Raw genomic sequence first — 21916 nt, 5'->3', positions numbered from 1 at the left:
TACAGAACTTCAATATGGATACAGTCTTGATGCCTGTGAATGAAGAAACATGTGATACACGATGTGTGACATTTGTATAAATACGTATAAAGTAAAAAATGGTTAAAATGCGTGACCTGGCACGTTTTAGGCGTGACTAATTGAGTTTGAAGAAAATGGGAAGTCACCAAAGAAAACACGCTCAGCGGAGACTTAATTAATGGCGCCGCCGAAACACTACGCTGGCGCCGATGTGGTGACTTTACAAGTTAAGTTATCAGTGTGAACCACATGGCCAGAGTGTGAGGAATGTTGGTGCAGAGATTTGAGTGAGGTTTAAGTAGTTAAGATGCCGGAAGATAGAGAATTTTGGGGCGAATTTTTTCAGTTATACAAAGAACAGCCATGCCTTTGGCAAATTAAGTCAAAACATTATCTGAATAAATATAAAAAAAACGAAGCGTATGGAAAATTAGCAGAAAAACTTAAAGAAAAGTATCCTGATGCAACCGCAGACTTAGTGAAGAAAAAAATCAACATCTACAGGAGTAATTTCAGGAAAGAAGCAAAAAAAGTCGAAGATTCTATGCGGTCTGGAACTGGGGCAGATGATGTGTATACGCCAACTTGTACTTACTATGAAGATTTAATGTTTTTAAAGGATCAAGAAGCTATTAGAACATCCACCTCGAATTTACCAGCACATGAGGTAAGAAACACATTATTTGTTATTTATTTATTAAACAAAAAAGTTACATTTTCAAAAATACAGATGGTTCACAATAAAAAAAAGTTTATTAATAGATGTAATTTGGCCCCATATAGTAAGTCATAGCTGACTTCTTGGTCTTTCTGAAAACATGAGAAAATGCAGTTGTTTTACAGTGTTTAATAGTTCTTAGCAATCATATGTTCTTGAAAACATAATGCTCCTTCATTGCAAAAAAAGTTTCTAAATATTTCCCTTGAATGCAGGCTAGCTTGTGATGCATGTCTATCATAACCTGCATTTAAGCCTACAAGAGAGACTACATCATCATCATGTTCAACATTTAAATCTGTTTAGTCGTCTTTCTTAGTGCTACGCAAAAAATTGTGCTTCCCTCATATTAGTATCCTGCTTTTTAATATAAGGAGTAACACAGGAAAGCAACTGATCATAGGTTTCCTCGTCCATTCTTAAATAATTAAGCCAGTATTGTGGTTCAAATCTCAGTTCTTCCATCAAAAATATGTGTGATTTTAAATCCCTTCCCTGTAGCCAATCCTTACACCATTTTGATTTAGTCTTTCTTCGTTTCTTCAAAGTAGAATGCGCCGCAACAAGCCCTAATCCCATCAACAATAACTCATTATCACAAAAAATAGAGGAAGCCATTTCGATTGTCTAATCACCACGGTAGTCTATCCTACACTGATGAACGCACTGATCGTTAGTGGACGTCCTAGTTCTGACACTGAAAGAATTCCTTCAGTAATTACTGATCGTGAATGGGCTGCTAATTAACTGGATTTTCGGCGCTGATCTCCGCGCCGATATCCGGTTAACGGAGCCGTTAAGCGGGCTATTAGTGCTATTATCGCCGATTTTCATTTAGCGGCGCTCGGCCGGGAAAGGAACCCCCGCCATTAACCAGGGACTGCCTGTATTAGATTTCCATAATCAATAATGTTCTTTTATAGCTCTTATGCAAATATAATGTTCTTTTACAGCCTTTATGCAAATATATAATTGGCCATTTCAGTGTTGAATGGGCTTCTCGAATTGTCCATTTGACCTAGTTCTGAAACTGTATGGTTGATGACTGAATTATTCACTCCTTGAGAGGAAAATTTTTATACTTTCCATAATTAGGTAAAACTAAAAAAACAAAAATAATATATTTCAATATACTAACATCAGTAATGGGGTGGTAGATAATACTGATAGTGAGCAAGAGGATGAAACGTAACATTAAAGATTTCTTATAGTAGAAAAATATTGACTAATAAAACTTCAATTAACGCTTTCAAATAAAATTAAAGAACAACGACATCTAAAGACAAGTCAGTATATTCTTTCGAATACAATTAAAGAAAAACAACAAATTATGTTTATCCCATATATTCAGTAAAAGTGGTTTTTCTAGCCAGTTTCAGTTCATGAATGCTATTCACATCCTGATATTTAGCGTAACCTCCCAAAGCACCGATCAGTTCACACATGACATTACCAGTTACCATTCATTCTAGGCCTATGTAACTCCCATTAAGCCATTCATTTGTAAAAAAAAAAAAAAGAATTCCAATAGTCTTCACTGGTATATCTGAATTCTTTTTCATATTTGCAAAAAAATTTCTATTTCGATTTAACGCTTTTGACGGTATTAAAAAGAAAATTGGCATATGTAAAATGAGAAATTATTATGCATCCAAACTGGTCTACTCAACATCCGACGTTGCAGGCGTGCCAACCGAACTACATACGGTAATACATTTCAGCACCCTTCAGGAAAGCGGACTGTATTTAGTTGAAGGAAATTATATATTTGATAATTATGTCTTATTTGCTAACTTAAAATAACATTCTTTCTTTTAACAGAAAACTCTTTAAACAGATGATAGTCTGATAACGTTAGCTATGTCAACTACTACCCACTTGCGTTTTATTTGCATAAAATAAGTCTTTAACAGAAGCTCTTAATACATGATATTCTGTTAACACGGCTGGTAGGACTGTTCATATCTAAGCATAATGAAATATTTCATAAAGATTCGGACAAAATACTTAAAAACCTGCATAAGACAATGAATATTCTCACAGTTTTATGTCTTACTTGCTTTATTTGATTCTTCTTTTCATATTATAAAAAAATTCTCAAACTAATTAATATACGGACCATAAAAAAATAGGATCCGAACGATATATTTCGTAAAATGATGCGGTATTAAATATTTTAATTGTACAACTACTGCACCATAAAAAAGAAATGCCTAGCAATTATATTTGCAGTAAAGTGATTCCATCTGCATCAGTATGATGTGATTTCTTGATATTATAAATAGTGGTCTTCCGCCAAATTGCACGTGAGTTATTTTTCAATGCCAGGAATTTCTTGCGCCAATTTTGAGTTCCCGCCTACTTAACCCTCACAGTCCAGGCTAAATATATATTAAGCACACCCCTACACCGGGATAAATTTAAGGATGGTCAACTTAAAAAACACATCAATGGATATAGGAAGATATGCATATGCACATGGTATAAGAAAAAAAATGTTTAAAAATTTTCACATTTAAATTTGTTAAAAAAGGTGTTAGTGTGAATTTTTAGAATTTTCTGTAGTGCATCATATGTTTATCATAGCGCAACTCATTATCATCGCTAGCATCTACAATTAGCACTCTCATTGCCTTTTCATTGTGTTTTATTGTATACGACGTGTGTTTCATATATAAGTTTGTGAAGTTACGAAGATCGTACACATATGCAGCCTACCCCTTTTTACCGTGGCTTCGAGTCATGTGATCACCCGAGCCTTGTCATCATGGTTCCCAATTACCAGGACAAAACGTTTGTTTATCGCAAAGTCACGTGGCTAGCACGTGTGTCGTCAGTCAGCGGAGCGTATCTTGTTATGATTGACGATAAGAAGTGTGGGTCGCATTGCTTGGTTAAACTTTGTTATTGTTGACATCCTGCTCTCGCTGTGAATGTGTTTTCTATAATTCTGGTAAGCGGTAGATTCACATATTTTCGCTGATTGCTATTCAAATCGTTTCGTGATTGCATTATTTTCATTGTGGTAGATGCGCATGTTCGTGCTGTGTGTGGGAATTAACTCAAATAATTAATTAAACTTTCAAGAGGATTCACTTTTCAGAACTTCTATTTCATTAGTTTTCTTGCTTAGCTGTCGGCAGCCGATCCTTTTGCTAAAACCACTCTGGATGGTATAACGTCCTCGACCCATTTCTAATAATTCATGTTAATCCATTCCATTGAAATTTACCTTTGAGAGAGGAGAGGAAGACTCTCAGAACTTTCATTTCAGTTTTACTCTTTAACCCTCCAGCAGACGATTTTCCCGCTACAATCGTTTTCTGGAAGATACAGCAGCATCTCCAGTCCATTACTAGAGAGGTGTTCCATCATTTTGATGTGCTATATTATTTCTAACGACACTCAAACCATTAGCCTTATTGGCAGAGAAGCGTTAATCATCCATTTCATTGCATGCTTAACATAAGCAGTTCCTATATGAGTACCAGTTTCTCCCAGTCTCGTTGCTTTGATACAAAAGGTTTTGTCTGCATATTATCAATTCCCCACTACTGTAGGTCTGAAAACTCAGAGGTATTCAGTCCCCAACACACCTAGACATGAGGCAGTCAGCGGTAACCTAACTAACTGCATCCTTAAAGGACTGCCTAAGTCGTTTTGCATGTCACCAATTCCGTTCCCCACCGCCCCAGGCTTGCAATCTCACTTGTAATTAACTCCCCAACACACCTAGACGTGTGACGCTTGGCAGTAACTTAAACATTCCCCGTTTCACCTAGACGCATGGTACCCAGCCGTACCCAACCCCTGAAACCTTAAGGAATATGTCCGTGCATGCAACATTAATCTTTTGCAAGACAGTTCTTCCATGAGAGAAGACCTGCAGTCCTACAGAAAACGAAATTACCTTGCTGATAGCAAGCCTAATAATCCGCTTGTTCCCCTGAGCAAATATAGTGGGTCCCAGCTAGATCGCAGATCAGCATTCACTCCTTCAGTTGATCACGGGTTTTTCTGTGGAACTTATCTCCAAATGTACTGTATCATGGAAATTTCACTAATTCGCTGATTTTTTCATAGAGCAATATTCACTAATTACTGTATTTTCATTTTATTTTCGTGCTAAATACATTTTTATAATAAAAAATGATTTACTAATTTTCAAATATTAATATTAATGTAAACACAGCAAAATATCAATAAAATGTAGAAGTAAAATCGCTCAAAATCACAAAACAGCTTACCGATGTAAACATGCCTCTCTCTCTCTCTCTCTCTCTCTCTCTCTCTCTCTCTCTCTCTCTCTCTCTCTCTCTCAGTATACATATCCTTTAATGATAAAACACAGCAAAAAAATATCAATAAAATGTTATTTCATATAGAGAATCCATTTAGACTGTATTATTATATTGCTCTAGTATCATCGTAATATGTATAAAAAAATAATCGTTCCAACATTTGAAATTGTTTTTACAATGTAAACTTAATATCAGTTCACCCCCTGTCTCTCTCTCTCTCTCTCTCTCTCTCTCTCTCTCTCTCTCTCTCTCTCCATGACTACACCCTATTGTCTGGAAGTGTTTGAAGTAGCCAGTCACACAGCTTGTAGCTCAGATGCTACGTGTGTCTGTACTGTCTAGTGTATGAGTTGTATTTTTGTTCTCTCTCTCTCTCTCTCTCTCTCTTAATGAAATATGAATTATTGTATCATTAACATAAAAATACAGAGCTAAAATTCCAAGAAGTTCACGATGCACACGAATGAGTGCGTGCATGCGCATGTACGTTATAATTTTTTTGTAACGTACATATGTTTGCACACACTCATTCGTATGCGTCGTGAACTTCTTGAGTTTTAGTTTCGTATTTTTATGTTTATGATATGGTAATTCATTTTTCATTGAAGGATATGAGAGAGAGAGAGAGAGAGAGAGAGAGAGAGAGAGAGAGAGAGAGAGAGAGAGAGAGAGAGAGAGAGAGAGAGAAAACTGAGGCGTTTATACATCGAAGTCTAAGCATAGTAACTAGCTGGGGACGAGACTTGACAGGCGCGGTTAAACTATAAGCTGGGGAGGAGAGTATGACCTTGTGTTGCATAAGTATGAAATTCAGATTTTAAATATTTTTATGGTGGTTAGAGATGGAACCTCAACAGTGATAAAATATTCTCTTGTGTACTGTTATAATGTGTGCGATAATCATAGTCAATTAAACTTGTAGTGAAATACAGTACAATAACTCAAACAGCAAAAAATAGGGCAACACTACCTATAGCGATCTCGTAGTGAACTTGCTGGATCTATTTAGTTTCGTGTTTTAATATGTTTATATGGTACAGTAATTGATATTTCATTAAAAGATACTACAGTACAGTAATGACATACAAGAGAGAGAGAGAGAGAGAGAGAGAGAGAGAGAGAGAGAGAGAGAGAGAGAGAGAGAGAGAGAACTGAGATTCCATCGTCAGATAATTTGCTACTGGTGGTGTGAGGATCAAGAAATGTGAGAAGTGAAGGACTGATTCTTTATTATTCTCAACAGGTGTTTATAATGCAGAAAGTGGACGGAAAGGTAGCAGGCAACCTGAGGCCCCCTGCTGCGTCCATACAGAAATTGTGTTTGTTAACAGGCATAAGAAGACATATAGTGCGTTACAGAACATGTAAAAGGCAGATATATATATCGGCAGAAAGGCCGTACAATGATGCATACAATGAGATACATAAAGAATCTGAAATAATAACAAGTAACATATATGACGTGATTAATGTACATATGAGGAGCGAAACACAAAAATGGAGAGGCTATTTGACGCCCTTACAAATACTTCCCACCCCCAAGACAATAATTAGAGGAGTGATTATTGGATGAAACAACATTAATCACACAATCGCTGAGGTAGTTGGAGTGGGCCCCTACTCCTGGAGAACTGTGGGTGTGGGGTGGAACTCACATCTGGGGTTGGCTTGATGTGTCCCCTAGGCCACCCCGGACCCCGCTTTGGTGGGGGGGGGGGCGGCGGTTGTTTCTGTGGGGAGGTGCTGAGGGGGAACTCTGGGGCGCCTGCCTGCCTCCCCACATACTTCACTGTCCAACAGGAATGCCGGCTTCAGTCTGTTGATGGTGACCCAGCCTTCACGCCGTGGATGTCAAGGAGGTGTGCCTTGGTGGCCTGCCTAATGACTCGGTGCGGCCCCCTGTAGGGCCTGGTTAAGGGCAGTCGACGGGCATCCACCCTGACGAAGACGTAAGCGCAAGAGTCTAAGGCGGCTGGGCTGTAGATGGTGGTTCTGTCGGTGAAGGTCTTGTGGTAGGGCGTGAACTTCTGTGCGAGCTCCCTCAACCTCGGGAGGGGGCTGTCAGCGCCATCAGCCGAAAGCGGGAAGAATTCTCCGGGAACGTCCAGTGTCTCCCCGTAGACTTTCTCAGCAGGGTAGGCGTCACCATTTGCTTTTGATGCGGTGCAGAGACCCAGCAGGAACAGGTTAGCTGTTCCTTCCACCCCTAATTGGTGCAACGTGCCAAGAGAGCTGCCTTAAGAGAGTGGTATACCCTCTCGACCATGCTGTTCCCTGCAGGGTTGTAGGCCATTGTGCTGTGTAGTGTTGTACCCATCAGGCGTGCCAAGGAGATCCAGAGCTCTGACAGGAAGGCTGGACCCCCGTCTGTAGTAATGTTGTCTGGCACTCCGAAATGGCTGATCCAACTGGAGAGGAGGGTATGGAAAAATTTCCCTTTGGAAAATCTTTTCCATTTTATGTAATAAGTACATAACACGTATTGTACATTTTTAAGTCGTAATTTGCTTATATGGACCTTTTTTTTTGTGGTAAAATTTGTTTTATGGTTTTTGTTATTAAGATCAATAAAATGTGGCGTGTAAATTAGAACATTTCAGATTTTAAACCTTTATTTGTTTTCCTTATACGTTACAAAAGCAAAATGACCTAAAAATTGTTTCCATATTCCCAAGTTTCGACTTCCTCCCAGAACAAGTGAATACTCCTTGAACACTCATTTCAGAAGTTGAACTGTTCATCAACGTTCTTGGGAAAAGTAGTATTCTTCCAGTCTTCTTCCAACACTCAACCGTGAAAGTCTTCAAGCTCTCAACCGATAGCCAGTCTTCTTCACTGAGCTCTCGACAGAGGAGCAGTATTCTCAAAATTTTCAACGTGAACAAAGTGTATTTCAGCGGAACTTTGGCAATTCTTGCCAAGCTTACTTTTATTGTTGGATAGATGAAGACTCCTCAAGAAATGAACCTTTAAAAGGTTTGCCGGATGGAATCATGCCTCTCTTACCATCTTGGAGTAGCAGGATCGTGAATTTGTCATCTTTCACCAAGACAGCATTTCGCCTATGCCAGATGGGAAAAGTTACCAGGTGGGTCGGTTTTGTTGGTGTAACGTCTCACGCCCATGTAGCTTCCCATTATTTTCCTTCACGAAAATAGGTCTTCTCGCTACCCGTTAAAATAATAAATCATTTGCATTGTCTAGAAATAATTTCATTTTATTATTCTTAATGACAAAACTATGTTGTTCAATGGTTCTCTCTTTTTGTTTTTCTTTTGAGTAAGAGTAAGAGCCTGCTTCTATTTTTCTAACCTCATAGTTAAGTCGTTAACAACTGTTTACCTTTTGATTATAGACGCATTGGAGGTGTTAAATTGGGAAGATTAGCAAATGGGATTACATCCTACTTCCTGATAGGCCAATAGGTCTCTGGAAGTTGCTCGTTTGCAAGTCGTCAGAATCTATCGACAGCAGCCATCATAAATTGCCATTTGTGTAATTCGTAAAGTGCTATTCTCTTTACCCTTAAATTTTAATGGTGGGGCAAGTTTTATTGTAAATAAATTATTAGATAAACTCTGATTTTTATTTGATCTCTAATGGTTATTTAAAATTTTTAGTCTTCCCTATAAATTTCAACACATGGCATCCTCAGCGGGATGCGAGGAATTTGTTATGCTGGCTGCTGCTCTGGGTGGTATTTGTGTGCGTGGTTCCGGAAGGCACATTTTTGTATGTTTAGAATTATTTTCTATTTTCTTCTTGAGTTATAATGAAATTGGCGTTTTTGGCCATTCGTATGTTAAGATCTTTCAACCTAAACGTTTCGAATTTGGGATTTGATTCCGGTTACAATTAGAGGTTTCCTACTTTGGTTTTTCTGGGGCCCGATTTTCCACATTTTAGATAACCCTGATCTGTTGTTAAATTTAATCGCCTATAGGCCAAACTACATAGTTATTATTTTAGGGGAATGATTTCTCTTCTAGTGTGCCTCTTTCAGATATTTGTGATAATTGCAAACTTTTTTTACAAATTACTAAGGGAGAAATTGCCACGGGCAAGAATTTTTGCAACCCAGATTGAACTGCGGTTTTATAGATCCTTAAGTAGGTTTGATAGTCTGGATATTGAGACATTTAAGAAAGTTTCTGGTTATTTTAATAAGTTTTTGAAGAAGTGCAAATTGATTGATAGGCTAATTTGTATATTAGACCTAATCGTTTAAGTGATAAAAGTTTGTATAAGGCAGATGGGGTACATTTAAATGTTACTGGTTTGCATAGACTTTTTGAGATTATTAAATCTGCATTGGAAAATTTCTAAGCTAAAAATTTGAAATTTCATGATGTCAAATGCGCAGTTGGTTAGGCTACGAGCCGCAAGGCGTGGTCAGGTGACTTAAGATTTATAATGACAAGGATAATTTCTTTTGCCTTACGTCGGTTGAAAAGTCTGTAATGAAGAATAAACTGCAGTCCCTTTTTACCGAATTACAAAGTTTGAATAAATCAATTCAACTTCAAGACGTTGAAACTAAGAATGATGCAGACTTGTTAAATGAGATAGAGACTGCTGATAAATATTTTGACAATATTCATGAATGTATTGCTTTGTTGGAGAAAATGATGAGCCAAGTAGTGTTGATGCAGCTAGAGTTTGTTGAAAAGCCCTGTTGCCCCCTTGCCCAAGTTTTACAGCCGAGAAGGGGAAGATCTCAGTAAATTTTTACGTATATTTGAGGACACAACAAAGAGGTTCAAATATTCTGAATATGACAAATTTCTTCTTTTGAAACAACAGGTTACAGGTAGGGCATTGAAGCTAATTGAATCCTTAGAAACAGATAAGCAGTCTTACGCTCATGCAAAAGCATTGTTAATTTCGGCTTTGGCTTCACCAATTACTATGAAGTTTAACACTTTGAAACAGCTTAGTGAAATGAAAATGCCTTATGGTAGTGACCCATATGAATACATAAGGAAGATGAAAACACTGACTGAATCTTTCAAAACTTTGAAAATTGATATTGATATGGTACTTCAGTATTTTTTCTGGGTGGGTATGAATGAATCTTTTCAAACACAGCTCATTAACATAACAAATGAAACCAAGCCCTCTGAAAGAAATGAACAGCAAGTTTTTTGATGCTACAGAGCGTTATTTGACCGTAGTTAAGATTAGTTCAAGAGTAAACGACAGAGTGAAGTTGGTGATGTTCCATTGGGTTTTAAGGAAACTTCAACTATGGCTGTTAATTTGAATATAAAGCCACGGAAATTTAAATTGTTGTCTTTGTTTTGAGGATGATGGTGCTGATACAAATCACCCTATTTATAGATGTCCTGTATACACTGATTCAAAAACAAAAGTTGACAAGTTAAGGTCTTTGAATGCATGCCTCAAATGTGCTTCTGTTGATCATGTTACAAATCGTTGTAAGTTTAGGTTCAAGCACAGATGTTCTTGTAAGAAGTGGCATTTTACTTATTTATGTTTAGAATCTGTGCCTGATATTAAGGAAAAGCCTCTTAGTAGCATGAATAAGCCTAGTTCTAAAGCATCTATTCAGCCACCATCTAAAGATTTGCTTAAAAAGAATGTGAAGAGCAATGAGACCACTAGCAGTTCTAATCTTGTATTGGATGCATTACCCAATATTTCTGACGGTAATGCTATATTGCCCACCTTCTCTTGTTTTATTAATGGTAATTACCAAATTAGAGCATTTAAAGATCTTGGGTGCCAAAGTAATTTCATTAAAGAAAGTGTTGCTATTTCGCAGAATTTAAGGGTCATTAACGATAACGTTAAGCTTAGAGTGAAAGGCTTTAATTCTGATGCAGATTATAACACAAAGATAGTAGAATTTGACATTACAATTGGTACAAACACTTATTTGATATCTGCTATTTGTGTGCCAGAGATTAGAATAAATATTTCCTTGCCTGACTTAACATTCATATCATCAACTTTTACTGAAAAAGGTTACAAATTGGCTGACAGTTTTTTATTGGATGGTATTCAGTCTATATCTAATTTAGATTTTGTATTAGGTACAAGGTCTGCCTATTGTATTAGGCATTCAGAAGTACCTTTTGGCCCTAAGGCTCAGTCTATTTATGCTGACACTGAAATTGGAATTATGTTATTAGGTGATGTTAGTATTATGCTTGAAGATTTGGCACTTTTACCTGATCTTGTGAGTAATGTTGAGAATTGTGGTAATGTTAGTGTACCCTTGGATTGCAAGGTTGACACTAGCTTTTTGAGAGCCATGAGTGGTGTGGAAAGTACATTCAACTTTCTAACTATGGCTTCTGATTCCTTGGAAGACCTTTCAAGGGTTAATGCTGACCATGGGGTTATTGTTGAGGATATGTTGAATGAAAGTGAGTTGGACAAAGCAACGGTGGAGGCCTTGGAATCTGAGAGTCGATTTTTCACGAATTATGATTGTCATCAGTATGAAGACGTATCTGTTGAACTTTACCATTCATTGGTTGAAGATGCACTTGGTAACACCAGAAGGGATAAAACTGGACGATTAATTATGCCACTGCTTTGGAACCCAAAAATTTGTCATTTATTAAGTAGAAATAAAGAACTTGCTATTGCAGTATTGAAATCTAATTTCAAAAGGTTGTCCAAGAACGAGCAATATCTTAAATTGATGGATGCTTCTTTCAAGGAGCAGGAGAAACTTGGAATAATTGAACGTATAGACAATCTAGATGAATTTCTAACTAGGCATCCTAACCATTCATTCTTGCCACATATGGGAGTTTTTAACCTGAGTAGAGAGACTACAAAATGTCGAGTTGTCTATCTTTCTAATCTTTACCAGGAAGATAAGAATGCTAAGAAAATCTCTCACAATATGGCTATCCATAGTGGTCCTAATCTGAATCAAAAGTTATCTTCAGCTTTAATTCATCTTAGATTTGATAAGTTTTTGCTTGTGTATGATTTAAGTAAAGCGTTCAATCAAATTGCTCTTAATGAGGTTGATTCAAATAGGCTGCTATGCCTTTGGTTTCGTAATGTGGAAAGAAATGATTATTCTTTTGTTGGTTTCAAGAATGTTCGACTTCCATTTGGTTTGCGATGTGCTCCAACTTTGTTACTATTAGCACTTTACAAGATATTAGTAATAGATGCTCAGGAAGATGAGGCATACCTTCAAAATTTAAAAGCTTTGCTTTATCAAAATTTGTATATGGATAATGGTGCTGTTTCTATGGATACCCATGATGAATTGGTTAAAGCATATTTATTGTTGGATTCCATTTTAATCCCTACCAGTTTCATCTTCAGCAATTGGCATCTAATGATGAAGTGTTGCAGAGGGAAATAGATGCCAACCAGGGTTCTAAAACTCAAGGAAAGGTTAAACTTTTGGGTTCTGTATGGGATCGGTTAGATGATACCTTGTCCACTAAACCTATTTGTCTTGATGAATCTGCGAGTACAAAGAGGACAATCCTGAGATCAATAGCCTCTCAGTATGATTTATATAACTTTAATGGACCAATCCTTAATAGAAGTCGTATGTTCATGCATGGTCTTCAATGTCGTAAAGACATGGGTTGGGATGATTTGTTGCCTGAGAAACTTCAGCGAGAATGGAAGAATATAGTGAAACAGGCAAATGCTTCTTTGCCAATTAGTATACCAAGAGTGGTTGGAAGCCGTAATAGTCGGTTTAAACTAATTGCTTGTTGCGATGCCAGTAAATCCCTTTTGGAGTTGTTGTTTATATTCAAGATTTAGTGACGAATTACTTGTCTTTTGTGTGTGCAAAGAACAGGATTGTTAATGTTCAACTTGAATCGAAGTCTATACCCTCCTTAGAAGTTCATGCAATTGATTTGGTACTCAAGTGGTCACAGAAATTTATTTGGATCTAACTGGACCATCTTGTTTGAAGCCCATTAATATTGAAGAGTTGGAAGTTTTCTCAGATAGTTTAGTTGCATTGTCATGGGTTAGTGCGTATAATGTAAGTTTGACAAAATGCAAAAACGCACTCCATTTGTACTTAACAGAGTTGCCCATATTGCCAAGCTCTGTGAAATTCACCCTGTAAAGTTCTCTTTTGTAAGTGGTTCATCTAACCCAGCTGATTTCATAACCCGCTGTGTTTCTTCAAGACAATTGGTAAAAACAAATTACATAACTGGTCCTGATTTGAATACTGACAATAGTGAGAGGAGTTCGGATTTCTTGTCCTTTATGGTGCCTAGTCCACATTCTGCATCAGGTGTTGATGTTGAGTGTGTTGCTGCAAGCCTTGGTAGTGCCAGTAGTGAAATATCTGGACATTTAATCCATGAGGATAAGTGTTCCAGTTTCAACGGCATGAAAAATATATGTGCCAAGGTTTTACAATACATTCATAATTTAAAATTAAAGGTCAAAAAGAGACATCCAAGTCTCTTTCCTAGTTTAATGCAAGATAAGAATTTTCTTGAGGCTGGATTGCACATAATTAGAACAGAACAAGAATTGGCTTTTCCCGAATTGTTCCAGTACTTTCGGTCTAATAAAAAAATCCTCAAAGATATCCCAAATTTGATTAAACAGCTTAACATTTATAAAGATAAGAATGGTCTTCTAAGAGTAGTAAGCAAATTTGAAAGGTTTAATAAAAATGGAAGGACTTGTAATTTCCCTATTCTTTTGCCAAAGGACAGTAGAATTACGGAACTAATAATATCTGATATTCATGCCAAACATAACCATGTAGGTATTTATTCCGTCATGAATGAGATGCGGAAAAGGTTTTACATACCTAGTTATTTTTCAACAGTCAAAAGAATTATGAGAAAATGTGTGAATTGTAGAAAGGTAAATGCTAGAACTATCAAAATCAACCAAAGTTCATATCGTGATATCCGTGTTAATCCAGTGAAAATTCCTTTTAGCTGTAGTTTTTTGGATTATATGGGTCCCTTTAATGTTTATCATGATAATAAGAAATCTAAGGTTTGGGTTCTAGTCATTACTTGCATGTGGTCTCAGGCTGTGAATTTAAAAGTTTGTTCTGACATGAGTACTAATGAGTTCCTGAGAGCTTTCAGTTGCACTCCTTTGAGTATGGAGTTCCTCAATACTGTATATCAGATCAAGGAACACAAATTGTTGCTGCAGGAAATAAAATTCAATCATTTTTAAGTGATTTTGATACTCAGAGGTATTTTCAAGAATCTGGTGTTAAGTCTTTGAAGTTTGAACAATTTTATAAAGGTCAAAGCGAACTTGGTTCATTAGTTGAAGTTTGTGTGAAAATGAGTAAGAGGTTAATATATGGAGCCATTAGAAATAATGTGTTAACTCTGAAGGATTTTGAGTTTCTCATTGCTCAAACCGTACACATTATTAATCGAAGACCAATTGCCTTTAAAGAAGAACTTAGAACATCCATTGGTGAAGCCCTTCCACAACCTATTACTCCAGAATTACTTTTAAAGGGGTATGATCTGAATTCTCTGAATATAATTCCAGAGTTACAGGAGGTAGATCCTGATCCTGACTGGTTTAAAGATGATCCATCACGTGTTATATTGGATAATTATGGGAAATTAAGAAGGGTTCGTGAGAGACTGAAACAATTATATGAAAGTGAATTTCTGAGTACTCTCATTAAGCAAGCAACAAATAAAAAGAACAGATTCCAACCTGTAAAACATACAATTTTAAAGAAAGGGGATATTGTCATGATTAAAGAACCTATGTCTAAGCCACAATATTATCCAATGGGCATAGTTAAAGATGTTCAAATTAATGAAAGTGGTGAAGTTACTGGAGCAACCGTGATGAAAGGTTGTTCTAGGAAGTAACTAAAAGGCATGCTTCGAATCTCATTCCAATTTTAAGTCCTATACTTTCAGAGGAGTCTGAATCTCCTCACAACAATTTTCAAAGTAAGGATGATATTCCTATAGTTAGGTCTCAAAGAGCCGCTGCTCTGGAGAGTCGTAAAAGGACTACAGACTTAATTTCTCAGGATCTTGTTTGATATTTTTTGAAACAGCATAGGTTTTTTTTTTTTTTTTAGATTTTGAGATTATTATCTTTGCTGTAATTCCTAGTTTGTTGGTGGTGGTGTGCTTTGTTTATATTTCATTTATTTATGATCTTCAAATTTAAATAAAATTTGAATCCCCTCCTGCCAGTATGGAAAAATTTCCCTTTGGAAAATCTTTTCCATTTTATGTAATAAGTACATAACACGTATTGTACATTTTTAAGTCGTAATTTGCTTATATGGACCTTTTTTTTGGGTAAAATTTGTTTTATGGTTTTTGTTATTAAGATCAATAAAATGTGGCGTGTAAATTAGAACATTTCAGATTTTAAACCTTTATTTGTTTTCCTTATACGTTACAAAAGCAAAATGACCTAAAAATTGTTTCCATATTCCCAAGTTTCGACTTCCTCCCAGAACAAGTGAATACTCCTTGAACACTCATTTCAGAAGTTGAACTGTTCATCAACGTTCTTGGGAAAAGTAGTATTCTTCGAGTCTTCTGCCAGTCTTCTTCCAACACTCAACCGTGAAAGTCTTCAAGCTCTCAACCGATAGCCAGTCTTCTTCACTGAGCTCTCGAGCAGTATTCTCAAAATTTTCAACGTGAACAAAGTGTATTTCAGCGGAACTTTGGCAATTCTTGCCAAGCTTACTTTTATTGTTGGATAGATGAAGACTCCTCAAGAAATGAACCTTTAAAAGGTTTGCCGGATGGAATCATGCCTCTCTTACCATCTTGGAGTAGCAGGATCGTGAATTTGTCATCTTTCACCAAGACAGCATTTCGCCTATGCCAGATGGGGAAAAGTTACCAGGTGGGTCGGTTTTGTTGGTGTAACGTCTCACGCCCATGTAGCTTCCCATTATTTTCCTTCACGAAAATAGGTCTTCTCGCTACCCGTTAAAATAATAAATCATTTGCATTGTCTAGAAATAATTTCATTTTATTATTCTTAATGACAAAACTATGTTGTTCAATGGTTCTCTCTTTTTGTTTTTCTTTTTTGAGTAAGAGTAAGAGCCTGCTTCTATTTTTCTAACCTCATAGTTAAGTCGTTAACAACTGTTTACCTTTTGATTATAGACGCATTGGAGGTGTTAAATTGGGAAGATTAGCAAATGGGATTACATCCTACTTCCTGATAGGCCAATAGGTCTCTGGAAGTTGCTCGTTTGCAAGTCGTCAGAATCTATCGACAGCAGCCATCATAAATTGCCATTTGTGTAATTCGTAAAGTGCTATTCTCTTTACCCTTAAATTTTAATGGTGGGGCAAGTTTTATTGTAAATAAATTATTAGATAAACTCTGATTTTTATTTAATCTCTAATGGTTATTTAAAATTTTTAGTCTTCCCTATAAATTTCAACACAGAGGGCCTCTGTGCATGATGCTACTGATGCCTCCTCCATGGGGGTTGTCTCGGGCCAGCAGGTGGAGCGGTCTATGATTATCAGGAGGGATCTGGCTCCTCCCGACTGTGGAAGAAGTCCGACGATGTCGATGTGGATGTGGCCAAAGCACCGAGGCTGGGGGAAGTTGCCGAGGATGCAGCTCTTTGTCCACTGCTGGATGTCCTTGTCAGTCATGAGGCGCGCCGTTGTGCGCTCTGATGGATAGGAGAGACCGAGGACTATGTGAAACACCTGCTTCTTCCTCGAGGCAGGTACTAGGGGACGGGGGCCACCTATGCTGGTGTTGCAGAGGAGAGTTGTGTTCGAGTTTCCTAAGGACACGTCTACCCACCTAAGAGCCGTCACTGCCATTCTGTAGTCTGCCGTCTCTGGGTCTGCTGCTTGTTCTTTTGCCAGGTCTTTGTAGTCGATGCCGAGGTGAAGGGAATTGATTTCTACTCTCGACAGGGCATCGGCTACTGGGTTCTTCCTGCCAGGGACGTAGTTGATGGTGCACCCAAATTCGGAGATGGCGGTCAGGTGTCGCTGTTGCCTTGCAGACTACGTGTCTCCTGGCTTTGCAAATGCATGCCCCAAGGGTTTGTGATCTGTTAAGGATCATGAATTCAGTCCCCTCCAGCAGGTACTTGAAGTGTCTCACAACCTAGTAGATAGCCAGCAGCTCCATGTCGAAGGCACTGTAGCGGGTCTCTGCTGGCGAAAACTTGTGGCTGAAGAAGGCCAAGGGTTAGGGGGTGCCCTTCACTAGTTGCTCGAGTACTGTGCTGCAGGTGATGTTGCTGGCGTCCTTTGTCAGTCTGTCTGAGAATGTCGTTGACGTAGCAGATGCAGAAAGGCAGATCCCACCAAGATGGTGTCCATCAGGTGCTGGAATGTGGCACCTGCATTCCTGAGACCGAAGGTGGAGTAGGAAAATGTATGTCCCAAAGGGTGTGATGAAGGGGGTCTTTGGGACGTCATCAGGACACACGGGGACTTGGAAGTATGACTTCAGCAGGTCCACCTTAGAGAGAGAAAATCTTTGTGCCGTGGAGGGCGCCTGTCAGGTCTTGCATGTTAGGGAGGGGGTAGTGGTCTGGTGTTGTCAGTAAATTTAAGAGCCGATAGTCCCTGCAGGACCTCCAAGAACCATCGGTTCTTTACCATGTGGAGGGGAGACGCCCATGGGCTTGATGCTTTTTTACAGACACCCATCCGTTCCATCTCTCCGAAGGCCCGTTTGGCGTCTTGTAACTTTTGGGGGGACAGTCGTCAGAACTTGGCAAGGGTCGGTGGGCCAGTCGTGGTGATATGATGGAAGATGCTGTGCTTTGCTGAAGCCCCAGGTGACTGGCATAGCTCTGGTTTGAATACATCTGGGAACTTCTGTAGGAGGGACATGTAGCCGTTGGGGGCTGTGGAGCAGATGACGGGAATTCCAGGTCCGGTGGAGAACTGATGGGAGTGGCAGGTTCCTGTGTCGAGGAGGCATTATCTTCCGACGCCAACCAGAAGTCCGTGGTGCCCTAGGAAGCCTGCGCCCAACAGGGGGAACTTGACCTCCGTGATGATGAAGGGCCACTGGTATCTGCGGCCCAGAATTGAGATAGTCCGGGTCGTCGTGCCATACGTGCGGATGGGACTTCTGTTTGCTGCTATGAGGGCAGGTGTTGAGTCAGGTATCTTTTCTAAATCTTCCTCGGATGGCGGGAAGACCGACTGCATTGCTCCCATATCTACCATCAGGCGCCATTTTGCAGTTTCGTCTCTGATGAAGAAGCCTGCTGGTCGGGAGGGGGGAGTTGGATTTTGCGGCCACTGTTGTTACTTGTGGCAGCTTTTGTTGTTTTTTGTAAAGGAACAGGGAGGTCTGCAGTTCCTGGCATTGGTGCCGAATTTTCTATGGAAGAAGCACCACGCCGGGTTTGACCATATCTTGTGTTCTCTGAATGGTGTCTTCTTCCTGTAAACATGTTGATGCCTCCCTTACTATCATCGTTCTCCTCCGTCAGGCTGCAGGCTCCCAGGGCGGCAGCTGCGAGGGCGGCGGCGTGTTTCAAGGCCTTGGTGGTCTTGTATATTTTCTGGCAACGTCAACTAAGGCATCCATGTCGAGGGCGCCTGCATCTTTTATCTGGTCCCTAACTTCCTGCGTGAGGTGCCGAAGGAAGATCGCTCTTGTTAAGTCTACCTTCCTCTTCCTCCCATTTTCGTCACAGCCTGGCAGTGTTACCAACCCCCATAGTTTGTCCCAGGCTTCCCTGGGTAATGCTTCTCCGAGGGGCTGGGATAATAGGTCGAGTGTGTGCTGAGCTCTCTTGGTCATGGGAGTGGAGTAAGTTTGGATGAGTTTATCCTTCATGGCCGCGTATGTGACCTTGTCTGGCTGCGCATCGAGCCAGGGGGAGATTCTGTTGAATGTTTCTTCTGGTGACATCGGATTTGATAGCATCGTCTGAGATGCATGCCACACGAAAGTGCGTGTCTGCGTGCAGGAACCATGTCGCTGCATTCTGCCGCGAAAACAGAGGAAGTTTGATCAGATCCGGCTTTGTTGGTGAGAGGGGCATACAGACGATGCTCGCAGGTTCGCATTGAAGTTCAACTTCCTACATCTTTACTACTCACACACCAAAACGTGGGAAAATGCGCCGTATTGAGTCCGTTAATGGTGCTCATTGTTCGAGTGGTTGAACGAAGTGCCAAGATGTGCCCTTTTTGGGTATGCCGTATTTAGTCCGTTATGGCACGGTTTCCACCAGGGAAGGAGCTATCAGAGGCCTAAACTTTGATGCCATAATTAGTCCGCTAAAGGCTCTCTGATGGTAGGCTGCGGCTGTTTTTAGCACGTTAATGGCGGACGGAAAGGTAGCGGGCAACCTGTGGCCCCCCTGCTGTGTCTATACAGAAATTGTGTTTGTTAACAGGCATAAGACATACATAATGCGTTACAGAACATGTAAAAGACAGGTATATATATATATATATTGGCGGAAAGGCTGTACAATGATGCATACAATGAGATACATACAGAATCTAAAATAATAACAAGTAACATATATGACGTGATTAATGTACATATGAAGAGCGAAACACAAGAATGGAGAGGCGATTTGACGCTCTTACACTGGTTTTGAGTTGCCTACTTATGAAATTCAGATTTTAAATATTTTTACAGTGATTAGATCAATATAATAGTACAGTATAAATGGATTCTATAAGTAAAATAAGATATTTTGCTGTGTTTTTCATTAAAGGATATGTATACAGAGAGAGAGAGAGAATAATGGAACAAGAATTTTTTAATAAAGTTATGGGAGATGGTGAGGACTAACCACAAAACGATGTAGGTCAAGTACAACATAAACCAAGAACTTACCATACCAAATCATGTTTTTATCATAAATGTATTTTGTATGTAATCACGAAAATACTAACATGACATGACAAACCTAGCATTCTATTTGGAGGGACGTGTCACATCGTTCTAAACTACCCACGTATTTTAGATATGCTCCATGCGGTAGTACTATCCTAAAATATGTACTGTACAGTAAGTATAATTTCAAAATCATCTTACAACACACCAAATATCAATAAAATGTACATACATTATGTGCAGTACCGCAGATGATGTGCGAAGTTACATTAGGCAAAAGAAAATGTGCATGTTTGAATTATACAGGATACTTAAGAGTAACACTTGTAGGTGGGTACTTAATGTTGTAAAATTACTTTGAAATGATATTGGGCTGTTTTGGGATGATAGATTGAGGTATATTTTTGTTTTAAATGTCAAGTTGGCCAATGAACTGTTAAAATAGGCAGTTATATGCATTTTAGGGGTGTATATACTTGAGAGTAACAGTTGTAGGAGGGTAGACTTTGGGTGGTTTGGGATGATGGTTTGGGGTGTATTTTTGTTTGAAATGATATTAAAATGTTGTAGTATGATAATTTAAGGCATATTTTTGTTTGAACTATTAAATTAGGCATGGAACTGTTAAAATAGGCAGTTATAAGCATTTTAGTTTAAGGGGTACAGGGTATTTGGCAGTTATAAGCAGTTATGAGCATTTTTAGAGGGGATTTTGCATTTCTGTGGTGGGTTCTGAAACCTATTCCTGCAAAAAAAATGAGGGTCTGCTTTATGCATGTATCTTGGAGTGCTGGTTACGTGTAGATAATGTAGAGCTGCGGATAAGGTGAATGCAGATAATCGAGGAGTTACTGTACCTACCACAAGTTTGTTTCCATTTTAGATGGGGAATCTCTCCTCACCAAAGCTGTGATGATAATCTTACTTTTTTCCTTAATGCACATGGTTTGTCCATTTTTGACACAAAGACAGTTACTATATAGTAAAAAGTCTTTGAATTTATTTCAATCCCAAGAACTAAAGGCACATTTGTGTAATAATTAACACTTGATCACTTCATGACGAGTACATACTTACAACCAGGTTGCAAATGGACAGAAATGAGTTAAGTGCAATCTGATGCCTGAGCATCAAAGGGCAAGAAATACAATCCCGATTTTCAAATTATCAGAGAGCATAAAAAATTATATACATAGTTTAAATGATTGGATTTTTAATCGTGACCTTTCACTCCAGCAGGTGTGACGAAATTTTAGGTACAAAGAAAATGGGTCATCAAAGAAAACTTGCTTAGCAGGGCTTTTACCCACCCCCTTGAAGCAGAGACTGTACAACACATGGGGTTTTTGAAAATACCCCCAAAGCACATAGTTAACGCCTGATTAGATATGGCGTATCTGCTGACACATTGAAGGGTTCCTGCCATGGTGAGGACAATGGAAGGACGTCCTGTGTGTGAGGGGGCTGAATGGCTGGGTGGGGTGGCCTTTCTGGGGGCGCCCCTGGACAGGACTGCTGTGCCACAACTCCTTTTAGGGGGCCGGCTGCAGCGGTTTCAACTGCGCTGGCGGAGGGTCCGTGCTGGCGGCTGTGTCCTCTCCAGGAGGGCGGCTTGACCTGGTCTATTGACACCCAATCGTTCCTCCCGTGGAGTGCGAAAGAGAATGCCTTGCTGTTCCGCTCCAGCATGCAGAAGGGCCCCTGTGCAGCCTGGTCGGTGGCGGGGTGGGCAGCCGATCTCTGATGAAGACGTGGTGGTGGAGACAAGCTGATTCGGTGTGAAGGTGGCTGACCTGTCGGGGTATATGTTCTGTAGGGGGTAAACTTACTGATATTTTGCGAAGACTCTGGCCGGAAAATGGGTTGTGGCGATCCTCTGTCACTAGTTCGCCTGGGACCACAAAAAATTAGGTTTTCAGCTGCGGGAAGGGGCGCGTTGGCCCTGGGGTGGTTCTCAACCTGAGGAGGCCCACAGCTGGTACTTCCAGTCCTCGAGGTACAGCGGTGGTGCTTTTCACCTGGGCCACCAAGCTGTGGGCGGCTACCGTGGGGCGTGATGAACTGTCCCCAG

The 21916-nt window shown here is 39.3% G+C and overlaps 2 protein-coding genes across 2 annotated transcripts; both read left to right on the top strand.

Annotated features, from left to right (window-relative positions):
* The first annotated feature begins 328 nt into the window (after positions 1–328).
* LOC136836185 (uncharacterized) lies at positions 329–2572 on the top strand. The gene is made up of 2 exons (XM_067100184.1): positions 329–688; positions 2561–2572. Exons 1-2 carry the CDS (start codon positions 329–331, stop codon positions 2570–2572), a joined length of 372 nt encoding a protein of 123 aa, XP_066956285.1.
* A 10484-nt stretch (positions 2573–13056) lies between these two features.
* Positions 13057–14217, top strand: LOC136836184 (uncharacterized). The gene has a single exon (XM_067100183.1). It carries the CDS (start codon positions 13057–13059, stop codon positions 14215–14217), a length of 1161 nt encoding a protein of 386 aa, XP_066956284.1.
* Positions 14218–21916: the final 7699 nt, after the last annotated feature.

The sequence above is a fragment of the Macrobrachium rosenbergii genome, chromosome 56 (genome assembly GCF_040412425.1).
Source record: "Macrobrachium rosenbergii isolate ZJJX-2024 chromosome 56, ASM4041242v1, whole genome shotgun sequence".
Lineage (NCBI taxonomy): Eukaryota > Metazoa > Arthropoda > Malacostraca > Decapoda > Palaemonidae > Macrobrachium > Macrobrachium rosenbergii.
This window is presented reverse-complemented; position numbering and strand designations above follow the sequence as displayed.

Bases quoted from the DNA above. Each gene is read 5' to 3' on its own strand.
- LOC136836185 (XM_067100184.1), top strand. From the start codon at position 329: ATGCCGGAAGATAGAGAATTTTGGGGCGAATTTTTTCAGTTATACAAA.
- LOC136836184 (XM_067100183.1), top strand. From the start codon at position 13,057: ATGCAAAAACGCACTCCATTTGTACTTAACAGAGTTGCCCATATTGCC.